General features: G+C 42.5%; 3 protein-coding genes across 6 annotated transcripts in view; 2 read left to right on the forward strand and 1 right to left on the reverse strand.

The window, feature by feature from the left end:
• Window positions 1–12,865, forward strand: part of LOC127530253 (serine/arginine-rich splicing factor 11-like) — a 19,704-nt gene extending 6,839 nt beyond the window's left edge. The window contains exons 3-12 of one of the 2 annotated variants that reach the window (XM_051946751.1): window positions 325–434; window positions 1,543–1,628; window positions 1,707–1,757; window positions 1,839–1,972; window positions 4,950–5,031; window positions 9,728–9,841; window positions 9,942–10,031; window positions 10,886–10,957; window positions 11,599–11,782; window positions 12,432–12,865. In XM_051946751.1, the coding sequence (XP_051802711.1) occupies window positions 325–434; window positions 1,543–1,628; window positions 1,707–1,757; window positions 1,839–1,972; window positions 4,950–5,031; window positions 9,728–9,841; window positions 9,942–10,031; window positions 10,886–10,957; window positions 11,599–11,782; window positions 12,432–12,632 (1,124 nt within the window). In that variant the 3' untranslated portion in view covers window positions 12,633–12,865. Of the gene's footprint in view, window positions 1–324; window positions 435–1,542; window positions 1,629–1,706; window positions 1,758–1,838; window positions 1,973–4,949; window positions 5,032–9,727; window positions 9,842–9,941; window positions 10,032–10,885; window positions 10,958–11,598; window positions 11,792–12,431 lie in introns of both variants that reach the window. The other variant, XM_051946752.1, reaches the window with a different exon arrangement.
• The window catches only part of LOC110966412 (cystathionase (cystathionine gamma-lyase)), a 353,362-nt gene that overhangs the window by 240,465 nt on the left and 93,169 nt on the right, over window positions 1–19,728 (forward strand). The gene's annotated exons all lie outside the window — the stretch shown is intronic.
• Window positions 13,880–19,728, reverse strand: part of LOC127533534 (ankyrin repeat domain-containing protein 13C-like) — a 44,107-nt gene continuing 38,258 nt past the window's right edge. Inside the window, exons 9-12 of the mRNA XM_051946747.1 lie at window positions 15,886–15,965; window positions 15,693–15,791; window positions 15,427–15,527; window positions 13,880–15,192 (exon numbers count right to left, since the gene is read on the reverse strand). Coding sequence (XP_051802707.1) covers window positions 15,062–15,192; window positions 15,427–15,527; window positions 15,693–15,791; window positions 15,886–15,965 — 411 coding nt within the window. The 3' untranslated portion in view covers window positions 13,880–15,061. The remainder of the gene's footprint in view (window positions 15,193–15,426; window positions 15,528–15,692; window positions 15,792–15,885; window positions 15,966–19,728) is intronic.

Genomic DNA, 19,728 nt, shown 5'->3' on the forward strand with positions numbered 1-19,728 from the left:
CATCCCGCGGGACAACTGGCTGTGCTTGCTTACGTTTGGTTCATGACTTAAAAAACAAGTACAGGTGATCAAATCTTGGCAGTGTTGACCACAGTGTGTATTGTGACTTTTAAACTCATAGCTGCTAATCCTACAATCATACTTTCACAACAACAACAACAAAAAGTCAGGGACCAAGATTTACAGACAAGACAAAAAAAGTGTATTCCTATTTTTATTTTGACTACAGAGCAGTTAGACTGACGTGGCTTGTCTGCAAGTCTTGTCTGAGTGTTGTCGCTGTTTTCTGTGAGTGTGCGCTGACATGTGGTTGTTTCTCTCCAGGAGTGATTCCTGATGAATCTAAAGCTATGTCGCTGCTGGCTCCAGCCAATGCTGTGGCAGGAATGATGCCTGGGGGAGGCCTCCTTCCAACACCCAATCCTCTGGCTTCTGTGAGTCCAGCCTTCACTCATGTCTTTCTTTTGGTTATCAAACAGATCTGAGTTTATGACGGTCACTAAAGGAGTCCCACAGGGTTTAATCGTTGCTCTCTGCTGTTCACTCTTTACATTGCTGACATTCATGTTCGTAACGTTCGTCTTTACGATGTCGATACTCTACTGTAGAGCAGATAATTTAGATTCTGTGATTAAAAAACCTTCAGGACTGCTTCACTCCTTTACAAACTGTACTGTTATAGTTGTAGCCAATGCTAATGTTAGCTACAACATGCTAGTGCTAAGGATCCTCCTGTAGTTGTAGCTAATACCACCATTAGCCTACAACATGCTAACTATAAGCATCCTCTTATAATTGTAGCTAATGCTATCATTAGCCTACAACATGGTAATTCAAAGGATGCTCCTGTAGTTGAAACCAATGCTAATGTTAGCTACATTGGACTGCAAAATGCTAACTCTAAGGATCCTCCTATAGTTGTAGCTAATACCAACATTAGCATACAACATGCTAATTCTAAGGATCCTCCTTCAGACTACTACTATAGGAGGATCCTTTGAGCTTTCTGTAAGCAAATGTAGCTATTATTAGCATTAGCTACCAGTATAGGAGTGGAATTTGTAAATGAGTGAAGCAGTCATTTCCATCAACCATCACTCCTGTGTTCTAATGCTACATTGTGTTAGCTAATGGTGTTGAAAGGCTCATTGATGATTAGAAAACCCTTGTACAGTTAGTGCATGGATAAAAGTGGGAGTTTTCATGGAAAACGTGGAATTGTCTGCATGACTCTAAACTTTAGAACGGTAGTGTTTGTTTTGTAATGACATTTTTTTGTTATTTCTGCTTTTGATTTCCACTGTTAACATGTAGAGGAATATAAACCTGAGCTGCTGACATCCTTCTGACTACAGCAAACGTCACGCTTCACTTCATGTTGGCAGCAGAAGGCTCAGCTGTGGAAACATAAATAATGCAGCCTGTCGATGATTTCTGATTCCAAAAATAACCCGCCATGACTTCTAAAAGCCTAGAAATTCAGAGAGTGTTCAGGAAACGCTGTAGATGTAGTCTCCTGAATGATTTTGTCCAACTTTCCAGATGGGAGGGACGCCTTTCGGAGGTCTGGGAGCTCCCAACATGGAGCAGATGGCTGCCATGGGAATGCCAGGACCCAACATGAACCCCAGGTGAGCCTCAGACACCTCTATGGTTACATCAGGTCTAAAGCTCTTCTTCTAACGGTCATAACGGCTGCTTCTCCTCCAGGCTCTTTCTGCAGATTTCCTGAAGCTCATGCAGTCCATGGACCCCAAGTAAGAAACTAAAATCTTAGACTCTCCAGTGAACTTCAGTATCTTCATGAGGAACCTCTAACTGACCTATGAAACTTTCAGGTTGAACCCGTTGGCGGCTGGACTGAACCTGAACCCAGGACTGAAGACCGACGCCTCCAACAAGGAGATAGAAGAAGCCATGAAGAGGGTCAGGGAGGCCCAGTCCCTGATCTCTGCAGCCATCGAACCTGGAAGTGAGTCAGGACTCTAGATAACCAGTGGAACCAGTTAATAGAACACAGTGACCAGTAGAACCAGTTTATAGAACACAGTGACCAGTAGAACCAGTTAATAGAACACAGTGACCAGTAGAACCAGTTAATAGAACACAGTGACCAGTAGAACCAGTTTATAGAACACAATGACCAGTAGAACCAGTTTATAGAACACACTGACCAGTAGAACCAGTTTATAGAACACAGTGACCAGTAGAACCAGTTAATAGAACACAGTGACCAGTAGAACCAGTTTATAGAACACAGTGACCAGTAGAACCAGTTTATAGAACACAATGACCAGTAGAACCAGTTAATAGAACACAGTGACCAGTAGAACCAGTTTATAGAACACAGTGACCAGTAGAACCAGTTAATAGAACACAGTGACCAGTAGAACCAGTTTATAGAACACAGTGACCAGTAGAACCAGTTAATAGAACACAGTGACCAGTAGAACCAGTTAATAGAACACAGTGACCAGTAGAACCAGTTAATAGAACACAATGACCAGTAGAACCAGTTTATAGAACACAGTGACCAGTAGAACCAGTTTATAGAACACAATGACCAGTAGAACCAGTTAATAGAACACAGTGACCAGTAGAACCAGTTAATAGAACACAATGACCAGTAGAACCAGTTTATAGAACACAGTGACCAGTAGAACCAGTTTATAGAACACAATGACCAGTAGAACCAGTTAATAGAACACAGTGACCAGTAGAACCAGTTAATAGAACACAGTGACCAGTAGAACCAGTTTATAGAACACAATGACCAGTAGAACCAGTTTATAGAACACAGTGACCAGTAGAACCAGTTAATAGAACACAGTGACCAGTAGAACCAGTTTATAGAACACAGTGACCAGTAGAACCAGTTAATAGAACACAGTGACCAGTAGAACCAGTTTATAGAACACAGTGACCAGTAGAACCAGTTAATAGAACACAGTGACCAGTAGAACCAGTTTATAGAACACAGTGACCAGTAGAACCAGTTAATAGAACACAATGACCAGTAGAACCAGTTTATAGAACACAGTGACCAGTAGAACCAGTTAATAGAACACAGTGACCAGTAGAACCAGTTTATAGAACACAGTGACCAGTAGAACCAGTTAATAGAACACAGTGACCAGTAGAACCAGTTTATAGAACACAGTGACCAGTAGAACCAGTTTATAGAACACAGTGACCAGTAGAACCAGTTTATAGAACACAGTGACCAGTAGAACCAGTTTATAGAACACAGTGACCAGTAGAACCAGTTAATAGAACACAGTGACCAGTAGAACCAGTTAATAGAACACAGTGACCAGTAGAACCAGTTTATAGAACACAGTGACCAGTAGAACCAGTTTATAGAACACAGTGACCAGTAGAACCAGTTTATAGAACACAGTGACCAGTAGAACCAGTTTATAGAACACAGTGACCAGTAGAACCAGTTTATAGAACACAGTGACCAGTAGAACCAGTTTATAGAACACAGTGACCAGTAGAACCAGTTTATAGAACACAGTGACCAGTAGAACCAGTTAATAGAACACAGTGACCAGTAGAACCAGTTTATAGAACACAATGACCAGTAGAACCAGTTTATAGAACACAGTGACCAGTAGAACCAGTTTATAGAACACAGTGACCAGTAGAACCAGTTAATAGAACACAGTGACCAGTAGAACCAGTTTATAGAACACAGTGACCAGTAGAACCAGTTAATAGAACACAGTGACCAGTAGAACCAGTTTATAGAACACAATGACCAGTAGAACCAGTTTATAGAACACAGTGACCAGTAGAAACCAGTTTATAGAACACAGTGACCAGTAGAACCAGTTTATAGAACACAATGACCAGTAGAACCAGTTTATAGAACACAGTGACCAGTAGAACCAGTTAATAGAACACAGTGACCAGTAGAACCAGTTTATAGAACACAATGACCAGTAGAACCAGTTTATAGAACACAGTGACCAGTAGTACCAGTTTATAGAACACAGTGACCAGTAGAACCAGTTAATAGAACACAATGACCAGTAGAACCAGTTTATAGAACACAGTGACCAGTAGAACCAGTTTATAGAACACAGTGACCAGTAGAACCAGTTTATAGAACACAGTGACCAGTAGAACCAGTTTATAGAACACAGTGACCAGTAGAACCAGTTTATAGAACACAATGACCAGTAGAACCAGTTTATAGAACACAGTGACCAGTAGAACCAGTTTATAGAACACAATGACCAGTAGAACCAGTTTATAGAACACAGTGACCAGTAGAACCAGTTTATAGAACACAGTGACCAGTAGTACCAGTTTATAGAACACAGTGACCAGTAGAACCAGTTAATAGAACACAGTGACCAGTAGAACCAGTTTATAGAACACAGTGACCAGTAGAACCAGTTTATAGAACACAGTGACCAGTAGTACCAGTTTATAGAACACAGTGACCAGTAGAACCAGTTAATAGAACACAATGACCAGTAGAACCAGTTTATAGAACACAGTGACCAGTAGAAACCAGTTAATAGAACACAGTGACCAGTAGAACCAGTTAATAGAACACAGTGACCAGTAGAACCAGTTTATAGAACACAGTGACCAGTAGAACCAGTTTATAGAACACAGTGACCAGTAGAACCAGTTAATAGAACACAGTGACCAGTAGAACCAGTTAATAGAACACAGTGACCAGTAGAACCAGTTTATAGAACACAGTGACCAGTAGAACCAGTTTATAGAACACAATGACCAGTAGAACCAGTTTATAGAACACAATGACCAGTAGAACCAGTTAATAGAACACAGTGACCAGTAGAACCAGTTAATAGAACACAGTGACCAGTAGAACCAGTTAATAGAACACAGTGACCAGTAGAACCAGTTAATAGAACACTAAAATGATCTGTGGAGTTTCTTTTGAATCTGAAACTTTATTTCTGCAGATAAGAAAGACGACAAGCGTAAACATTCCCGCTCTCGTTCGAGGTCACGACGCCGACGCTCCAGATCTCGCTCACGACACAGGTAAGCACAGCTGGACAGGTGAACACAGCTGGACGGAATGACCAGGTGAAGATGGCATTTGACAGGCTGAATGTAAAAATTAACAAAAATATATTTGCAGTAGATGAGCCCTCAGTAGAGGGCACAACCACCAGTGTTTCCCCTGGGTTGAAATGGCTGTGAGGTGGTGGGGTCACTTTCAGCTGAAAGTTGGAGGAGGAGGAGGAAGAATTATATATACTATCGGGCCGTCTCCGCCGCAGCACTTTTTTTTTTTTTTTTGCCGCGGACCAGTGAGGCGGCAATGTCGGCAGAATTTTAATGAGGCGGTGGCCCTATACCGACGAGGCGGGCCACCTCGCTGGTTATATGGGAGGGGAAACACTGACCACGCCCTCTGCTGGTGAAAACCCTGTCCTTCCTATACAACTGATGCAATATGTATCAATTCTGGTCATCCTACGTATCTCCCTCCCTACTTGATCTGCTGACCTGTAACTCCACAACTGAGCAGGGGACCTTAGACTGATCTTCAGTGCCAAGTTTGATTATCCTGACTTCAGCACTTGCAGACATATCGGACCGGACATACCCACATGCATACATACACACATACATACATACATGCATACATACTTACCCAGCCAAATACTGCACCGAATGCAATAACCCCGCCGACGTACCCGTCGGGCGTGGTTAACAAACTCCTTAGCATTACATCATGGTGTAGGTATTAGCTTAATGCTATCAGTAGTTTACTCATGTTAGCGACACTGAGTTAGCACCAGTTAACTGAAGCCACCGATATGTTACATTAGCCTACAACATGCTAACTCTGAGGATCCTCCTATAGTTAGAATTGAATAGAATCACTTTATTCATCCCTGAAGGGAAATTCAGTTGTCAGGGTTCTTACAGGGCTCCAGACTGCAACTAAATGGTCGCATTTTGCAACCAAAACTTGAGCGAATGCGAGTAAATTTTTCATCTACTCACACATGTGCGACCAGTAAATTTGCCAATTTAATAAAATAAAAAATTACTATTGAATATTTTTTGCTCCTGACAAACTTCAGCTCCACACCTCAGCCTGGTAGACAGTAGGGCTGGCCAGAATAGTGGTTTCTGGTCTTCGGATATTTGGGCCCTATTAAAGACGAATATCTGAATATTTGTTCCATAACGTCCGACGGGGTTGGGGGGGTGTGTGGCGCAGACCGATCCATTCGTCTGGTCTCCGGGACGCAAATTTTGCACACTGCCTTTGTTTAGTCTTCAGTTAAACTGAAGAATTCCCAAACAGCGGAGGTCTTCAGCATCTTGTCTTGTGTTTATGCAACAAAGTGAAGCGTGACGTCAGAGTCTGCAGCAACCCGGACATTCAGGTGGTGGTAAGAAACACGAATGGATGAGCCGAAGTGGAAGGGAAAAGACGAGCTCCGAATATTTTCGTCTGGGGGGAGGAGGGGAGGATCACCTAGACATATGTGTATATGTTTATGTGATCACATGACGAGATGAGCCGATGTGGGCCGAAGGTGGAGGGAGGACAGTAAGAGCGCATATTGGTTCTGCCCGGTAACGTCCGACCGGGGGGGTGGGGGGTGGGCTGTGTGTGTGAATATTTGGATACCAAAATTATTATCCGGATACCGCCGTAGCGAATGAATATTCGGATAGTACTGCGCTCTGACTGCTTTTCTTATGTTGTGTCAACTGCTGCACTATAAAATGTGAGTTGAAAACATAGTTTCTGCATTTATTGTGCAAGTATTTACCAGTAATACTGTGAAAATGAGAGGAAATGTGAATGTTTACGTTACAAGTCGATTTTGGTGTACGCCCCTAAATTTTCTGGTTGTGCTCCTCAAATTTTAAGCCACTGTGCTCCGAGAACAAAGTTAGTCTGGAGCCCTGATATCTGTTTAATTATCCCCCGCCTCCACGAAGTGGAAAAGAGGGATATAGGTTTGGCCTCCGTCGGTCCGTCCGAGATGAAGGGGACAGCTTTTCTCGGAAACTGTTACAGCTAGGATTACGAAATTTAGTGTGTAGCTTCACACCATGGACACCTTGATCAAGTTCAAAAATGAGACCTGTGCGATAATATTTAACAGAGTTATGGCCCTTGATCACTATTTTAGATATAGACTCATAGACATCACATGTGGCGGGGATACTGATGACCATGTCATCTTGTTTAGAATTAAATAGTCTGATTGTGGCTGCACAGTGCAGTAGTGGTTAGCACTTTGGCCTTGCAGCAAGAAGATCCCGGTTCAAATCCCAGCCTGGGATCTTTCTGCATGTAGTTTGCATGTTCTCCCTGTGCATGCGTGGGTTTTCTCCGGGTACTCCGGCTTCCTCCCACAGTCCAAAAACATGCTGAGGTTAATTGGTTACTCTAAACTGTCCGTAGGTGTGAATGTGAGTGTGATTGTGTGTCTGTATATGTAGCCCTGTGACAGACTGGTGACCTGTCCAGGGTGTCCCCTGCCTTCACCTGAGTCAGCTGGAATAGACTCCAGCACCCCCCATGACCCTAGTGAGGATAAAGCGATGGATGGATGGATGGATGGATGGATGGATGGATGGATAGTCTGATTGCTGATGTAAGAAAGATTTCCTGAATCTTCCAGTCCTGCAGGGATAGGAGCCGTCCACTGATGTTTCGTTGTTCTTTGAGGCAGATGTGAAGTGGATGATCCATGTTGGTCAGAATGGCCTCCATCTTTCTAAATGTCCGTCTCTCCACCTCATCCTCCAATGTGTTCAATCTGATTCCAACCACAGAGCAGCTTTTTTAATCAGTTTGTTCAGACGCCTTGCATCCTTCTGCTTTATGCTGCCTCCCAGCAGACTGCAGCATAAACCAGGACACCTGCTACCACAGACTGATAAAACATCTGCAGCATCTTACTGCACATGTCTAAAGATCAAAGTCTTCTGAGGCTAAACAGTCGCCTCTGGTTCTTGTTGTAGATGAAGTCTACGTTTGTAGACGTCGTTATCATTCATAGTTATAGCCAATGCTAATGTTAGCTACCGATATGTTACATTAGCCCACAACATGCTAACTCTAAGGATCCTCCCATAGCTGTAGTCAATGCTAATATTAGCTACATATGCTACGTAACGTTAGCTGGACATCAGTATTTAGTGAATGTCTAATGAGTTATCTTCAGCTAGTAACTTTTCTGCAGTAAATCGCTGCTCTGTTTTCCCAGACGTCACTGCTCTGACTCTGACCTGCTGCCTGGATGACATGATGTCACTTTAAGGACTAGCTAACACTGTATGAACCAACGTATCACAGAGTAGACACTGAGTAAGACCGTTATCTGTGGTTTACCTCAGAACTAGCCAGTACCCAACAGGTGGAGACATGTGGTGGTGGATTAGTGACGATAAAATAATTTAAAAAAAGAAATGTGAAGGAGCAGCAGCCAGGATTTAGGATGACTAAATCCTATCTGCTGCTGAATGAACGCAGAGGAAACACTGGACGACCTTAAAGACTAAAACCAGAAAACTGCTACAAAGTGTTAAATGTTTGCTGTTTTACTGAGTTCCATCAGTTTATTTTCAGGAATCTAACCCACATGACATCACTCCGTTTGTCTTTTAAATGAAATTGGCTGAACTTTTATTCAGTTTCTTTCTTTGTGAGCATTTATTCCACTAATTCTGATGCAGTATTTTATGAACTTTCAGATTGAAAAAGGACAAAACTGCCATAAAGGATCAGATTTCATTGTTATTGTCTTTTAACCAACACCAGTCCCCATCATTACTATGAAACACTCTTTTTTTTTTTTTAATTTGAGTTAATGACAGTCTGTTTGTTTTTGCTGTTAATTTGATTAAAAACATTAAATGATTTATTTTCCACACACTAAACGATGAGGAACACGTCAATGATCAGAACCAACATGGATTCTGCTGTTTTTGTTTACATTTTAAATAAAAACTCACATTTAGGAGGAAGTATAAAATGACGTCCAACAGCTGCTGCTTCTTTTCTGACTTAAACCATTTAATCAGCAGCAGTTCTGATCAGACCAGACATTTATTATATTTAGTTTTTTAATCCTTTAAAGGACCGTTTGTTTTCCAGAACCACTGTTATGTTTTATGACTCATTAAAGGGACGTTTCTGTGATTACATCAGTCACAGATGATTAACACGGGCTTAGACTGTATTATGATTATTTTTCAGCAGCATCAGAAGGAAAAAATCTGCTCTTAGTATTATTTTCCACTTTTCTGATCAGGTTTTTTAGGATTTCTTCCTTTAAATGTCAGACTGTTTATATGACGCCTCTGTTGCATTTTATTTATTATAAATATTATTTTCTGTAATAAATATCATTAGAAGTGAGTTTCAGATGTTTGATCATCATCACAGTTCATGGATCAGAATCAGATTGAATTTATTTAAATTTATTCCACTTTTCTGATCCAGACCGATGCTGTTTGAAATGTAATAAATGTTGACTTATTATCACTTTATTCCTTTAACTGTCAGATTGTTTCCCCCAGAAAATAAACAAACACATCTGTTGTTTTCTGTTTTTATGGGTTTTTTAATGTCTTTATTTACTTCTGATTCTGGGATGAGTTCATCATTAGAAGCTCTGATTCAGGAGAAGAAGTGACGTCAGAAAGCTGCAGGAGGAACGTTGTTTATGTGTTTGTTTGTTTGTTTGTTGATCAGACGTTCCAAGAGCAGATCTCGACGTCGCTCTCATTCCAGGAGTCGGAGGAGGTCCAAGAGTCCACGCAGGAGGAGATCTCACTCCAGAGACAGAAACCGTCGCAGCAGATCCAGGTGAGCAGAAGCTCATGAACGTTTGGAGCTCCAGGAATCCTCCAGAGGTTTGACTCTACTGCAGCTCTGAGCTCTTTGTTGTTCTGGTCGTCTCTATCAGGGACAGGAGGAAGGAGGAGAAGTCCAAGAAAAGGTCCAAGACGCCTCCCAAGAGCTACAGCAGCGCCAGGAGGTCCAGGAGCATCAGCAGGTCAGAAGAAGGCATCAGTAGAAACGTTGAGATGACTTTCAGGATTCTATGTGGACAGAAAAAGGCGTCCTGTAGGCAGCAAGATGAAAAAAAATGGGAAAAATGTCTTCAGGTCGTTCCTGGTTCGATACAAAACTGACAAAAAACATCCAGAACACGTTTGTGTTTTAGATCAGAGCTGCAGCCAACAGCTGTTTCCATTCTGGAGGAATCATTCAGTAGTTTGGTCTCTTAGATGTTAGAAAATGTCCACCAGAGTCCAAGACGACTCACGTTTTTATTCACGCCGTAAAGATCTTCAGTTTTCTGTCATAAAGGAGGAAAAAAGCAGAAAATAATGAGAGAAGCTGTCAAAAAGCTGACAGAAACGACACACAAAGTCATAGAAATGAAACACAAAATGAGACATTTTATTGTCAAATCTTTTGCTCTAATTTTGGTGTTTCTTTTTAGGTTTGTTGCATTTGTATCAGTTTATTGTCGTAGTTCAAACACAAGTCAATACATGTCATTAAAAGTTGGGATATCAGGGTTAGACTGATAGAAAATAAATAAAAACAGTCCAAAAAAACCCACGACAGGATGTAGAAATGTGGAACATGTCCCTGGTGCAGTGGTGGGTCTGAAAGGGTTCAGAGAGAAACAGACAGGAAATAAATAAACAATAGACAGACAGTAATTAAATAAATATAAACAGACAGGAAATGGTGTAGTCTCAGAGTTTTATTCCAGACGAGGTGTTTAACAGAAACGGAGAGTTTTCTAATGGATCAAGCAGCAGATAAAGTTTGAATTTCAGATGTTGCTTCATAGATGTTTGTTTAAACTAATAATTCTGGTTTGTTTTCCATCAGGAGACACCGTCGGAGTCGTTCTGCTTCCAGATCTCCCAGGAGGAGGCTGTCCAGGTCTCCATCACTCAGACGGTCTGTCGTCTGTCCTTCGTCTGTCCTTCGTCTAGCCTTCGTCTGTCCTTCGTCTAGCCTTCGTCTGTCCTTCGTCTAGCCTTCGTCTGTCCTTCGTCTGTTCTTCGTCTAGCCTTCGTCTGTCCTTCGTCTAGCCTTCGTCTGTCCTTCGTCTGTTCTTCGTCTGTCCTTCGTCTGTCCTTCGTCTGTCCTTCGTCTAGCCTTCGTCTGTCCTTCGTCTGTTCTTCGTCTGTCCTTCGTCTGTTCTTCGTCTGTCCTTCGTCTGTCCTTCGTCTGTCCTTCGTCTGTCCTTCGTCTGTCCTTCGTCTAGCCTTCGTCTAGCCTTCATTTGATCCTCCTGTTGTCCTCGTTTACGGACACCAAATACATCATTTCCTTTAAAAATTCACCAAAAAGCTCCCCAGATTTCTGAAAATTTGCAAAACCTTCACCAAAATCTTTGGTGGATTTTTATGGGAATGTTCTTAAAGAAATATTTTAATGTTTCTTTTTTCCACCAGAAAATGTTGAAAATGTGGATCTCAGTAGTTTCACTGTGAAAATCTATTTCTCTCTGCATTTTCAAACTTTAAGACGGGTTAATGTTGATTTAATGATCTTCGGCCTCCAGCTGATGATGGTTTGTGGGTTTTTTTTTTCAGCCATAAGAAGGAGAAGAAGAAGGAGAAGGAGCGAGAGAAGGAACGAGAACGAGACCGGAGGGACGACCGAGACCGAAGCCGAGACGAACGAGAACGATCGACGAGCAAGAAGAAGAAGAGCAAAGACAAAGAACGAGAACGAGAGCGAGACAGGAAGTCTGACAGCGAGAAGGGAGACGTGAAGGTGAGCCAGGTAAAGACAAAAGCTTTTATTATTATTATAAATGACTCGAAATCATTTTTGTCTTCTGTTGTAATAAATATTTAATTGTAATTTTTTCATTTCTATTTTATTTATTTCTAATAAATATTAAGGATTAAAACTTTACAAAAAAATTACATAAAATCTCACTTTACCAACTGTATCATCAGAGATTTAAAAAATTAATACAAAATTTAGTAAAAGTATTTATGAAAATTAAAATATAAAAACTAAAACGTTACAAAATTATATAAAATCTAACTGAATATAATAAATATTAAGATTTTAATCCTGCAAAAACAAAAAATCATTTCTTGCTTCTGTTTTTATTTTTTTAATAAAATGTTTTTGTTTTCATTCTGTTGTAAGAAATATTTGTCCTTCATTCTTCATTTCTGTTTCATTTATTTCTAATAAATATTAAGGATTAAAACTTTACCTGAATATAATAAATATTAAAGCTGCAGTGATTATTGGGACTAATTTAGAAATAAAGTTGGTTACAAGAAAAACCAACAAATTCCACAGAATTCCTTTAAATGTAGATTTTCTCTCAGACGCTACATCTTCTAATGGACCGTTCTAGTTTAGTCTTTAACCTGGTTTCTTTTTCTTTCTTCCTCGTGTCCAGGTGACTCGTGACTACGACGAGGAGGAGCAGGGCTACGACAGCGACAAGGAGGGAGAGGAAGAGGACGACGAGAGGAAGAGCGACTCGGACTCGGCGTCGTCCCCCAAAGGTCCGGAGGATCCGGAACGAGCCGAAAACCCCAAGAAGTCCAAAGTGAACGGAGACGACCACCACCAGGAGGACATGGAGATGAGCGACTGAGGAGACGTTTTGTAAACCATCACCGGTTTTAAATGGTCATCGCTGTACTTTTTAAACATGTTTCTGTTGCCTTTTTCCTGACGGTAGAACCTGTAAATACTGCAGTACTTCCTGTTTTAATGTCGTGTTTCCTCTTTCCGAGCCTTTCTGAGTGTAGATCCACCGTGTTGTTGCAGCCAAACGTCGTCTGGAAGCTTTTCCACTGGAAACTAATAAAACTGGCCTCAAACGTCCACGTGTTTCTGCTTTATTATTCATTAAAATGAGAGAAATTATTGTTTAAAATCAACATTTAGCTGCTGGTTGGTCAATTTTTGGCATTTCTGATGACTTTAGTGTAATTTAGGATCATTTTCAGGTCATTTAGCCAAATTTTAAAGCATCTTGGACAAATTTTCAGTCGTTCTGGATCAGTTTTATTCATTTCAGAGAAATTCTGATTTTGGATCATTTTCCAGTCATTTTAGTCTATTTTCATCATTTTAGATCGTTCTGGAAAGTTTTCAGTCTTAATCATTTTCAGGTCATTTTAGACACATTTTGAATCACTTTGGATCATTTTTAATTATCTGAGACTAATTCTGAAATTCTGGTCATTTTAGACAATTTTCACCGTTTTAAATCCATCTATCCTCTATCCACCGCTTTATCCTCTCTAGGGTCATGGGGGGGGCTGGAGTCTATCCCAGCTGACTGAAGGCAGGGGACACCCTGGACAGGTCACCAGTCTGTCACAGGGCTACATATACAGACACACAATCACACTCACATTCACACCTACGGACAGTTTAGAGTAACCAATTAACCTCAGCATGTTTTTGGACTGTGGGAGGAAGCCGGAGTACCCGGAGAAAACCCACGCATGTACAGGGAGAACATGCAAACTCCATGCAGAAAGATCCCAGGGCGGGATTTGAACCGGGATCTTCTTGCTGCAAGGCCAAAGTGCTAACCACTACCCCGCTGTGCAGCCCCCGTTTTAAATCATTTCTGGAAAGTCTTCTGTAATTCTGGATCATTTGTGAAGCATCTTGGACATAGAAGCAGAAAAACGGGTTCAAAGTTTAGTGTTTTCCAGAGTTTCTACATTTATCAACACACAAGGGGGCGCTACAGTGAAATAAAAGCCGTCAGGACAAGCTGCTGCTTCATTTCTACAAACACAGGATGGTTTTTTATCACATCAACGTTTTCTTCTTTAACAGTCTCTACGTTCAACAACTCGTCAGAAAACACGATTTCCAGAATGTTTTTGGATACGTGGGTTTTATTTTAGTACATTTTATATGAAAATAGTGTCGCAGACGTTTACAACCGACAGGCAGGTGGACAGAAAACGTGTCAAAGTTAAAGCAGACAGGAAGGAGCTTCAAAATAAAGCGTGAGGAGCAGCCGAGGAATGAAGTGAGAAACAAAAGTGCATTTGGTTACGATGCTAAATATGGATATAATTAATAATAATAATATGCAGACTATTCAAAGGTTAGAATCAAACTCTGAGTTAAATAAAACTTTGTACCGACGCTCAGATTTCCTGAACCACAGCAGCACCTGAACGCTCCGTAGCTTCGCCTCTAAACTCTTTTTATTCCACTTCCTGTCTGAAGGTTAAAACTGAGGAATCCAAAGATTTTATGTACAAAAAAACAAAAGTCACCATTTAGAAACCAACAAACTCCCAAATGAAGTCATGATGCTACGTAAAAAAACACGTTCCTCTGCAGAAGGAGGATAAAAAAACAAATGAAAACGTCTGTTTGGGTGTAAAAACGCTCTGATAAATCTGCTGCTTCTCCATCCTCACATTCTTCTGCTGCAGGTTAGAAAAGGTCAGAAACAGAAGGCTGATCAGCCGTACCGTAGAAACCTGCAGGATTAAAGGTTCAAAGTGTCTGTAGTGGATCTAAATAGTGCCTCAGAGTCCAGAGATGCTCGTCAAACCTCCAAACAGCTCAACGTCCAGAAGAATCCAACTGGAGATCACCTCTAGGTTCTTCAACCTTCAGCAGATCTCTGGTTCTGTAGTGATGCTCTTCAGGTTGTTCAGGTTCTAAACGTCCTACTGGCCTTAAAATGAACCCAAATTTACACTATTTAAACTTCAAACCTTCAGGTCTCCTTAAATCTTCTCATCAAACAGAAGAAGAACCTGAAGCTGATCTCCAGAGGGTTCCTGTGCAGCGTCTCCATGGTAACGTCAGTGCTTCACTACAACAGTCCCTTATAAACATACTTACATAAAACAAACCAAACATCACTTCCTGCTGCGTCTCTCCAACGCCTTCAGTCCGACCCTAAAGCTTCCTGAACCTCAGAGCTCCTCTCCAGACGGCTCCGTTCAGACGTCCATCAGCTCCTCCAACGTTTGTTATTCCCTTCGTCTTCTCCAGAAGTCCGTCCTGCAGCCCAACGTTCCTTCAGGCTGGAGGTTAGAGGTCGGGGAAGCGACTTGGATCTTCTTTGTAGTCGTTGGGAATCGTAAAGATCAAAGCGTCAAACTCGTCGTAGCGAAACTCCTGGAAGGTGACGGTGGCCGTGATGGTGGGAAAGACGGGAATGTCTGCAGGAAAAACAGGAACATCTCAGAGACTCTAGAACCTTTCTGAAGGTCAAACATCAACAAACAGGAAATGAAAAGTCTCTAAATCTATCTATAGATCTATAGTCTATCTAACCCTAACCCTATCTATCTATAGTCTATCTATAGTCTATGTATCGATAGATGGATAGACTATCTATAGATAGACAGATGGACATATCTATCTATCGATAGATCTCTAGATGTAGAACTCACCCAGCTTTACAGGGAATCCAGGAGGAAGTTTCATCTGAACGAATTCTCTGAGTTTATTAAAGTGCTTGAAGGGAGCAATGACCTCCAGAACATTCAGTAACCTGCAGAAAACCAGAACCAGGAGATGATTAGAAGAAAGCAGCATGTAGAAGGTCTGACTGAAGGTAGAAACAGAATAAATAGAACCACTGCAGACCCTAGCGGTGGACTTTTAGAACTGAATGAATCACTACAAAGACAGACTTCTAGAAACGTTCTGAACTCACGACTCGATGCCCAGAGGGAAGTCCTGGCTCATGGCGATGGTGGCCTTGAAGTTCTTCTTGCTCTCCTTGCAGACCAGCTCTCTGCCCAGATGAGGAGCTCTGAGGGAACAGGGTATTAATGATCATTAGTTATGGGGTTTTACAGCGTTCTGCTTAACGTCTACAGATGAGACGTTCTCGCTGAGGAACCCACCTCCCGTTGTCAGCTGTGATGTATTCCTCCCAGGAGATGGTGTTTGGAGCAGGAGGAGTCAGAGACTGTCGCCTCACCGGCTGAAAAACACAAAATATTAACGATTAGAAGCTAAAAACATCGAAATAAAACCATCAGACCTTCTGGTCCTGAAGCTCTGAACTTTTTCCTCATTTCAATCCATCTTTTTTCAAACAGAATCTGTTTTAAATTATTATTTTTCACGTCTTTAAAAGAGTCTGTACTTATTAAACCACGATTATGAACTAAATGATGAACAGCAGGAGGTTTCATAATGACGTCTAAAAGCGTTTTACTCCATTTGTTTCACCACTGAGGTCATGTCCAGCTGTGGACACTAGAGGGCGACGACGCACCACTGACCATAAAAACACAAATATATAAAATATTTGAATAAATAAATAGAAAACATATTAAAAATAATATAAGCATATAGAAGAAATATTAAAAAAGTAAATATAAATAATAATACCTATAATCATAACAATAATAATAGTTTTTTTCACTGCTTTTTTTCTGGATCATTTTCTAGTTTTTTGTGGTCGACATAAAACAGAAGAAGGAAAACTAAGCTGTTTTGTTTTTATTCTTTTTGATTGTAAACTAAAACCAAATATTTCAGATTTTATTCAGTTTAAAATAGAATAAACAGAAATGGAACCATTTTATAATGATATTTGAGCTTTTCTCTTTTTTGACTCCAGTAATCAGAAAAATGAAACAAAGACCAGTTTTCTGTTTTTTTCTTTTTTGATTTAAACCAGAAACTCTGATATCTGCTTTTAAATTCACTGTAGGTTTGCGTTGTTGTTGGATCTCCTTTCAAACTGACTTTTTGTGTTTCTGATCATTAAATCAGCTTCAAACTGGATCCTATGAAGCTGCAGAAGCTTCGTCTTCATGGAAAACAGAGTTTCTTCACTTCTGCTTCGGCGTTGGTTTATTGGAATGAAGTCAGACTGTTTGCTCCTAAAACCCACTTCCTGATCAAATCATGAGTGCAGGTTTGAGAATCTGGAACCAGAATAAGACGGTTTCTATCAGGTTTGTTCTCGTCTGTTCAGGGTGTTTTCCTGGTTCTGATCCAGACAGTTTGTGGTCTGATGGTTCCTGAGGCTTTAGGCTTCATCCACAGATCAACAGAGCTTAAACCCCTCAGACTGAGTCCATGGAGTCCACATCCTGTCCAACCGCCACCAACAACAAGCTCTGGAAAACATCCCCATCAGTTCTGAGGACTCCATGTTTTTGTCTTTTCACCCTCAGAAAAACACCAGAGAGACTTTTCATGGTCCAACATCTCCACAAATAAAACTCTGAAACGCTGTTTAAGCAGAAGCCCTCAGAAAAAAAACAAACAAACATCTATTGTTCTGTTTTTTTCTGGTATTTTGACCCGAACCCAAATCAAACGTCTCAGAACTGTCCAAATGACTCAATCCTCACCCAAATGTCAACAATGAATTAACCACGCCTGACGTACGTCAGCGGGGCTCCTGCATTCGCTTCGGTATCTGGATGGGTAAGTATGTCTGTGGGTGTGTCCGCTCAGATATCTGGACGTGGTTCTGCCATCTACTGAGGGCTCATCTCGTTATTATTATTATTAGTCTTTAAAAATGGAAAACAAAAAGCACCAAACCTCCAATCCAGGCTGGTCTAGTGTCAGCATAAAGTTCCTGTCAGTGTTTATCTATGGATGGATCCATGTTTCCACTAAAATCCAGTCTGTGGTCCACATTTCTCCACCTGTTGAGGCTCTAACATCAGTAGAATTTGATGGTTAAAGTTGGACAGGAACTTTCTTTACACACACCAGCTTTAATGAAACCGTTCAGACGGTTTTCAGACCAACAACGATTCAATCCTGTGATTGTAGACGACAGAAGTGACTTTGTTTAAGTTTAAAGTCATTCTGAGTCTTTATGAACACAGTTTGAACTCATTCAGGATATTTTGGGTTAATTTTGGACACGTTTAATGTCATTTTGAACAGATTTTGATTATTCTTGGACAGTTTTTACGCATTTTGTGCAAGTTTCAACTCAAAATAGTAAAATCTGGAACCATGTCTGGTCCAGCTTTAACCAACTGAACATGGATAGAACAGATACATAATCTGAGGAAACTTTTTCCTGGACTGAATCCACTGTTTGTGGTCTCACCTTCCTGCAGGTAAAAAGACTAAAACGGTCCCTGAGTCGGCAGAATGGCTGCAGAACAAAGAGCAGCAGAACAATGAGAAGCAGCCAGCAGGTAGCAGCTCTTTGTTCACGGCTTTATGCTGGAAGCTGCAGAGAAACATGGAGAACAGGCTGGAAAACATGAGGCCTGTGGACCCAAAGTGGTCCTCCAGAGAGTCCAACATGAGGCCTGTGGGCCCAAAGTGGTCCTCCAGAGAGTCCAACATGAGGCCCGTGGGCCTAAAGTGGTCCTCCAGAGAGTCCAACATGAGGCCCGTGGACCCAAAGTGGTCCTCCAGAGGGTCCAACATGAGGCCCGTGGTCCAAAAGTGGTCCTCCAGAGGGTCCAACATGAGGCCCGTGGACCAAAAGCGGTCCTCCAGAGGGTCCAACATGAGGCCCGTGGTCCAAAAGTGGTCCTCCAGAGGGTCCAACATGAGGCCCGTGGACCAAAAGCGGTCCTCCAGAGGGTCCGACATGAGGCCCGTGGACCAAAAGTGGTCCTCCAGAGGGTCCACCATGAGGCCTGTGGACCAAAAGTGGTCCTCCAGAGGGTCCGACATGAGGCCCGTGGTCCAAAAGTGGTCCTCCAGAGGGTCCAACATGAGGCCCGTGGTCCAAAAGTGGTCCTCCAGAGGGTCCGACATGAGACCCGTGGACCAAAAGTGGTCCTCCAGAGGGTCCGACATGAGGCCCGTGGACCAAAAGTGGTCCTCCAGAGGGTCCACCATGAGGTCCGTGGACCAAAAGTGGTCCTCCAGTGGGTCCGGCATGAGACCCGTGGACCAAAAGCGGTCCTCCAGAGGGTCCACCATGAGGCCCGTGGTCCAAAAGCGGTCCTCCAGAGGGTCCAACATGAGGCCCGTGGTCCAAAAGCGGTCCTCCAGAGGGTCCGACATGAGACCCGTGGACCAAAAGTGGTCCTCCAGTGGGTCCAACATGAGGCCCATGGTCCAAAAGTGGTCCTCCAGAGGGTCCAACATGAGGCCTGTGGACCAAAAGTGGTCCTCCAGAGAGTCCAACATGAGGCCTGTGGGCCCAAAGTGGTCCTCCAGAGAGTCCAACATGAGGCCCGTGGGCCTAAAGTGGTCCTCCAGAGAGTCCAACATGAGGCCCGTGGACCCAAAGTGGTCCTCCAGAGAGTCCACCATGAGGCCCGTGGACCAAAAGTGGTCCTCCAGATGGTCCGACATGAGGCCCGTGGTCCAAAAGTGGTCCTCCAGAGGGTCCAACATGAGGCCCGTGGTCCAAAAGTGGTCCTCCAGAGGGTCCGACATGAGACCCGTGGACCAAAAGCGGTCCTCCAGAGGGTCCGACATGAGGCCCGTGGACCAAAAGCGGTCCTCCAGAGGGTCCACCATGAGGTCCGTGGACCAAAAGCGGTCCTCCAGTGGGTCCGGCATGAGGCCCGTGGACCAAAAGTGGTCCTCCAGAGGGTCCACCATGAGGCCCGTGGACCAAAAGTGGTCCTCCAGAGGGTCCAACATGAGGCCTGTGGACCAAAAGTGGTCCTCCAGAGGGTCCACCATGAGGCCTGTGGACCAAAAGTGGTCCTCCAGAGGGTCCGACATGAGGCCTGTGGACCAAAAGTGGTCCTCCAGTGGGTCCGACATGAGGCCTGTGGACCAAAAGTGGTCCT

The sequence above is a fragment of the Acanthochromis polyacanthus genome, chromosome 4, assembly GCF_021347895.1.
Source record: "Acanthochromis polyacanthus isolate Apoly-LR-REF ecotype Palm Island chromosome 4, KAUST_Apoly_ChrSc, whole genome shotgun sequence".
Taxonomy (NCBI): Eukaryota; Metazoa; Chordata; class Actinopteri; family Pomacentridae; genus Acanthochromis; species Acanthochromis polyacanthus.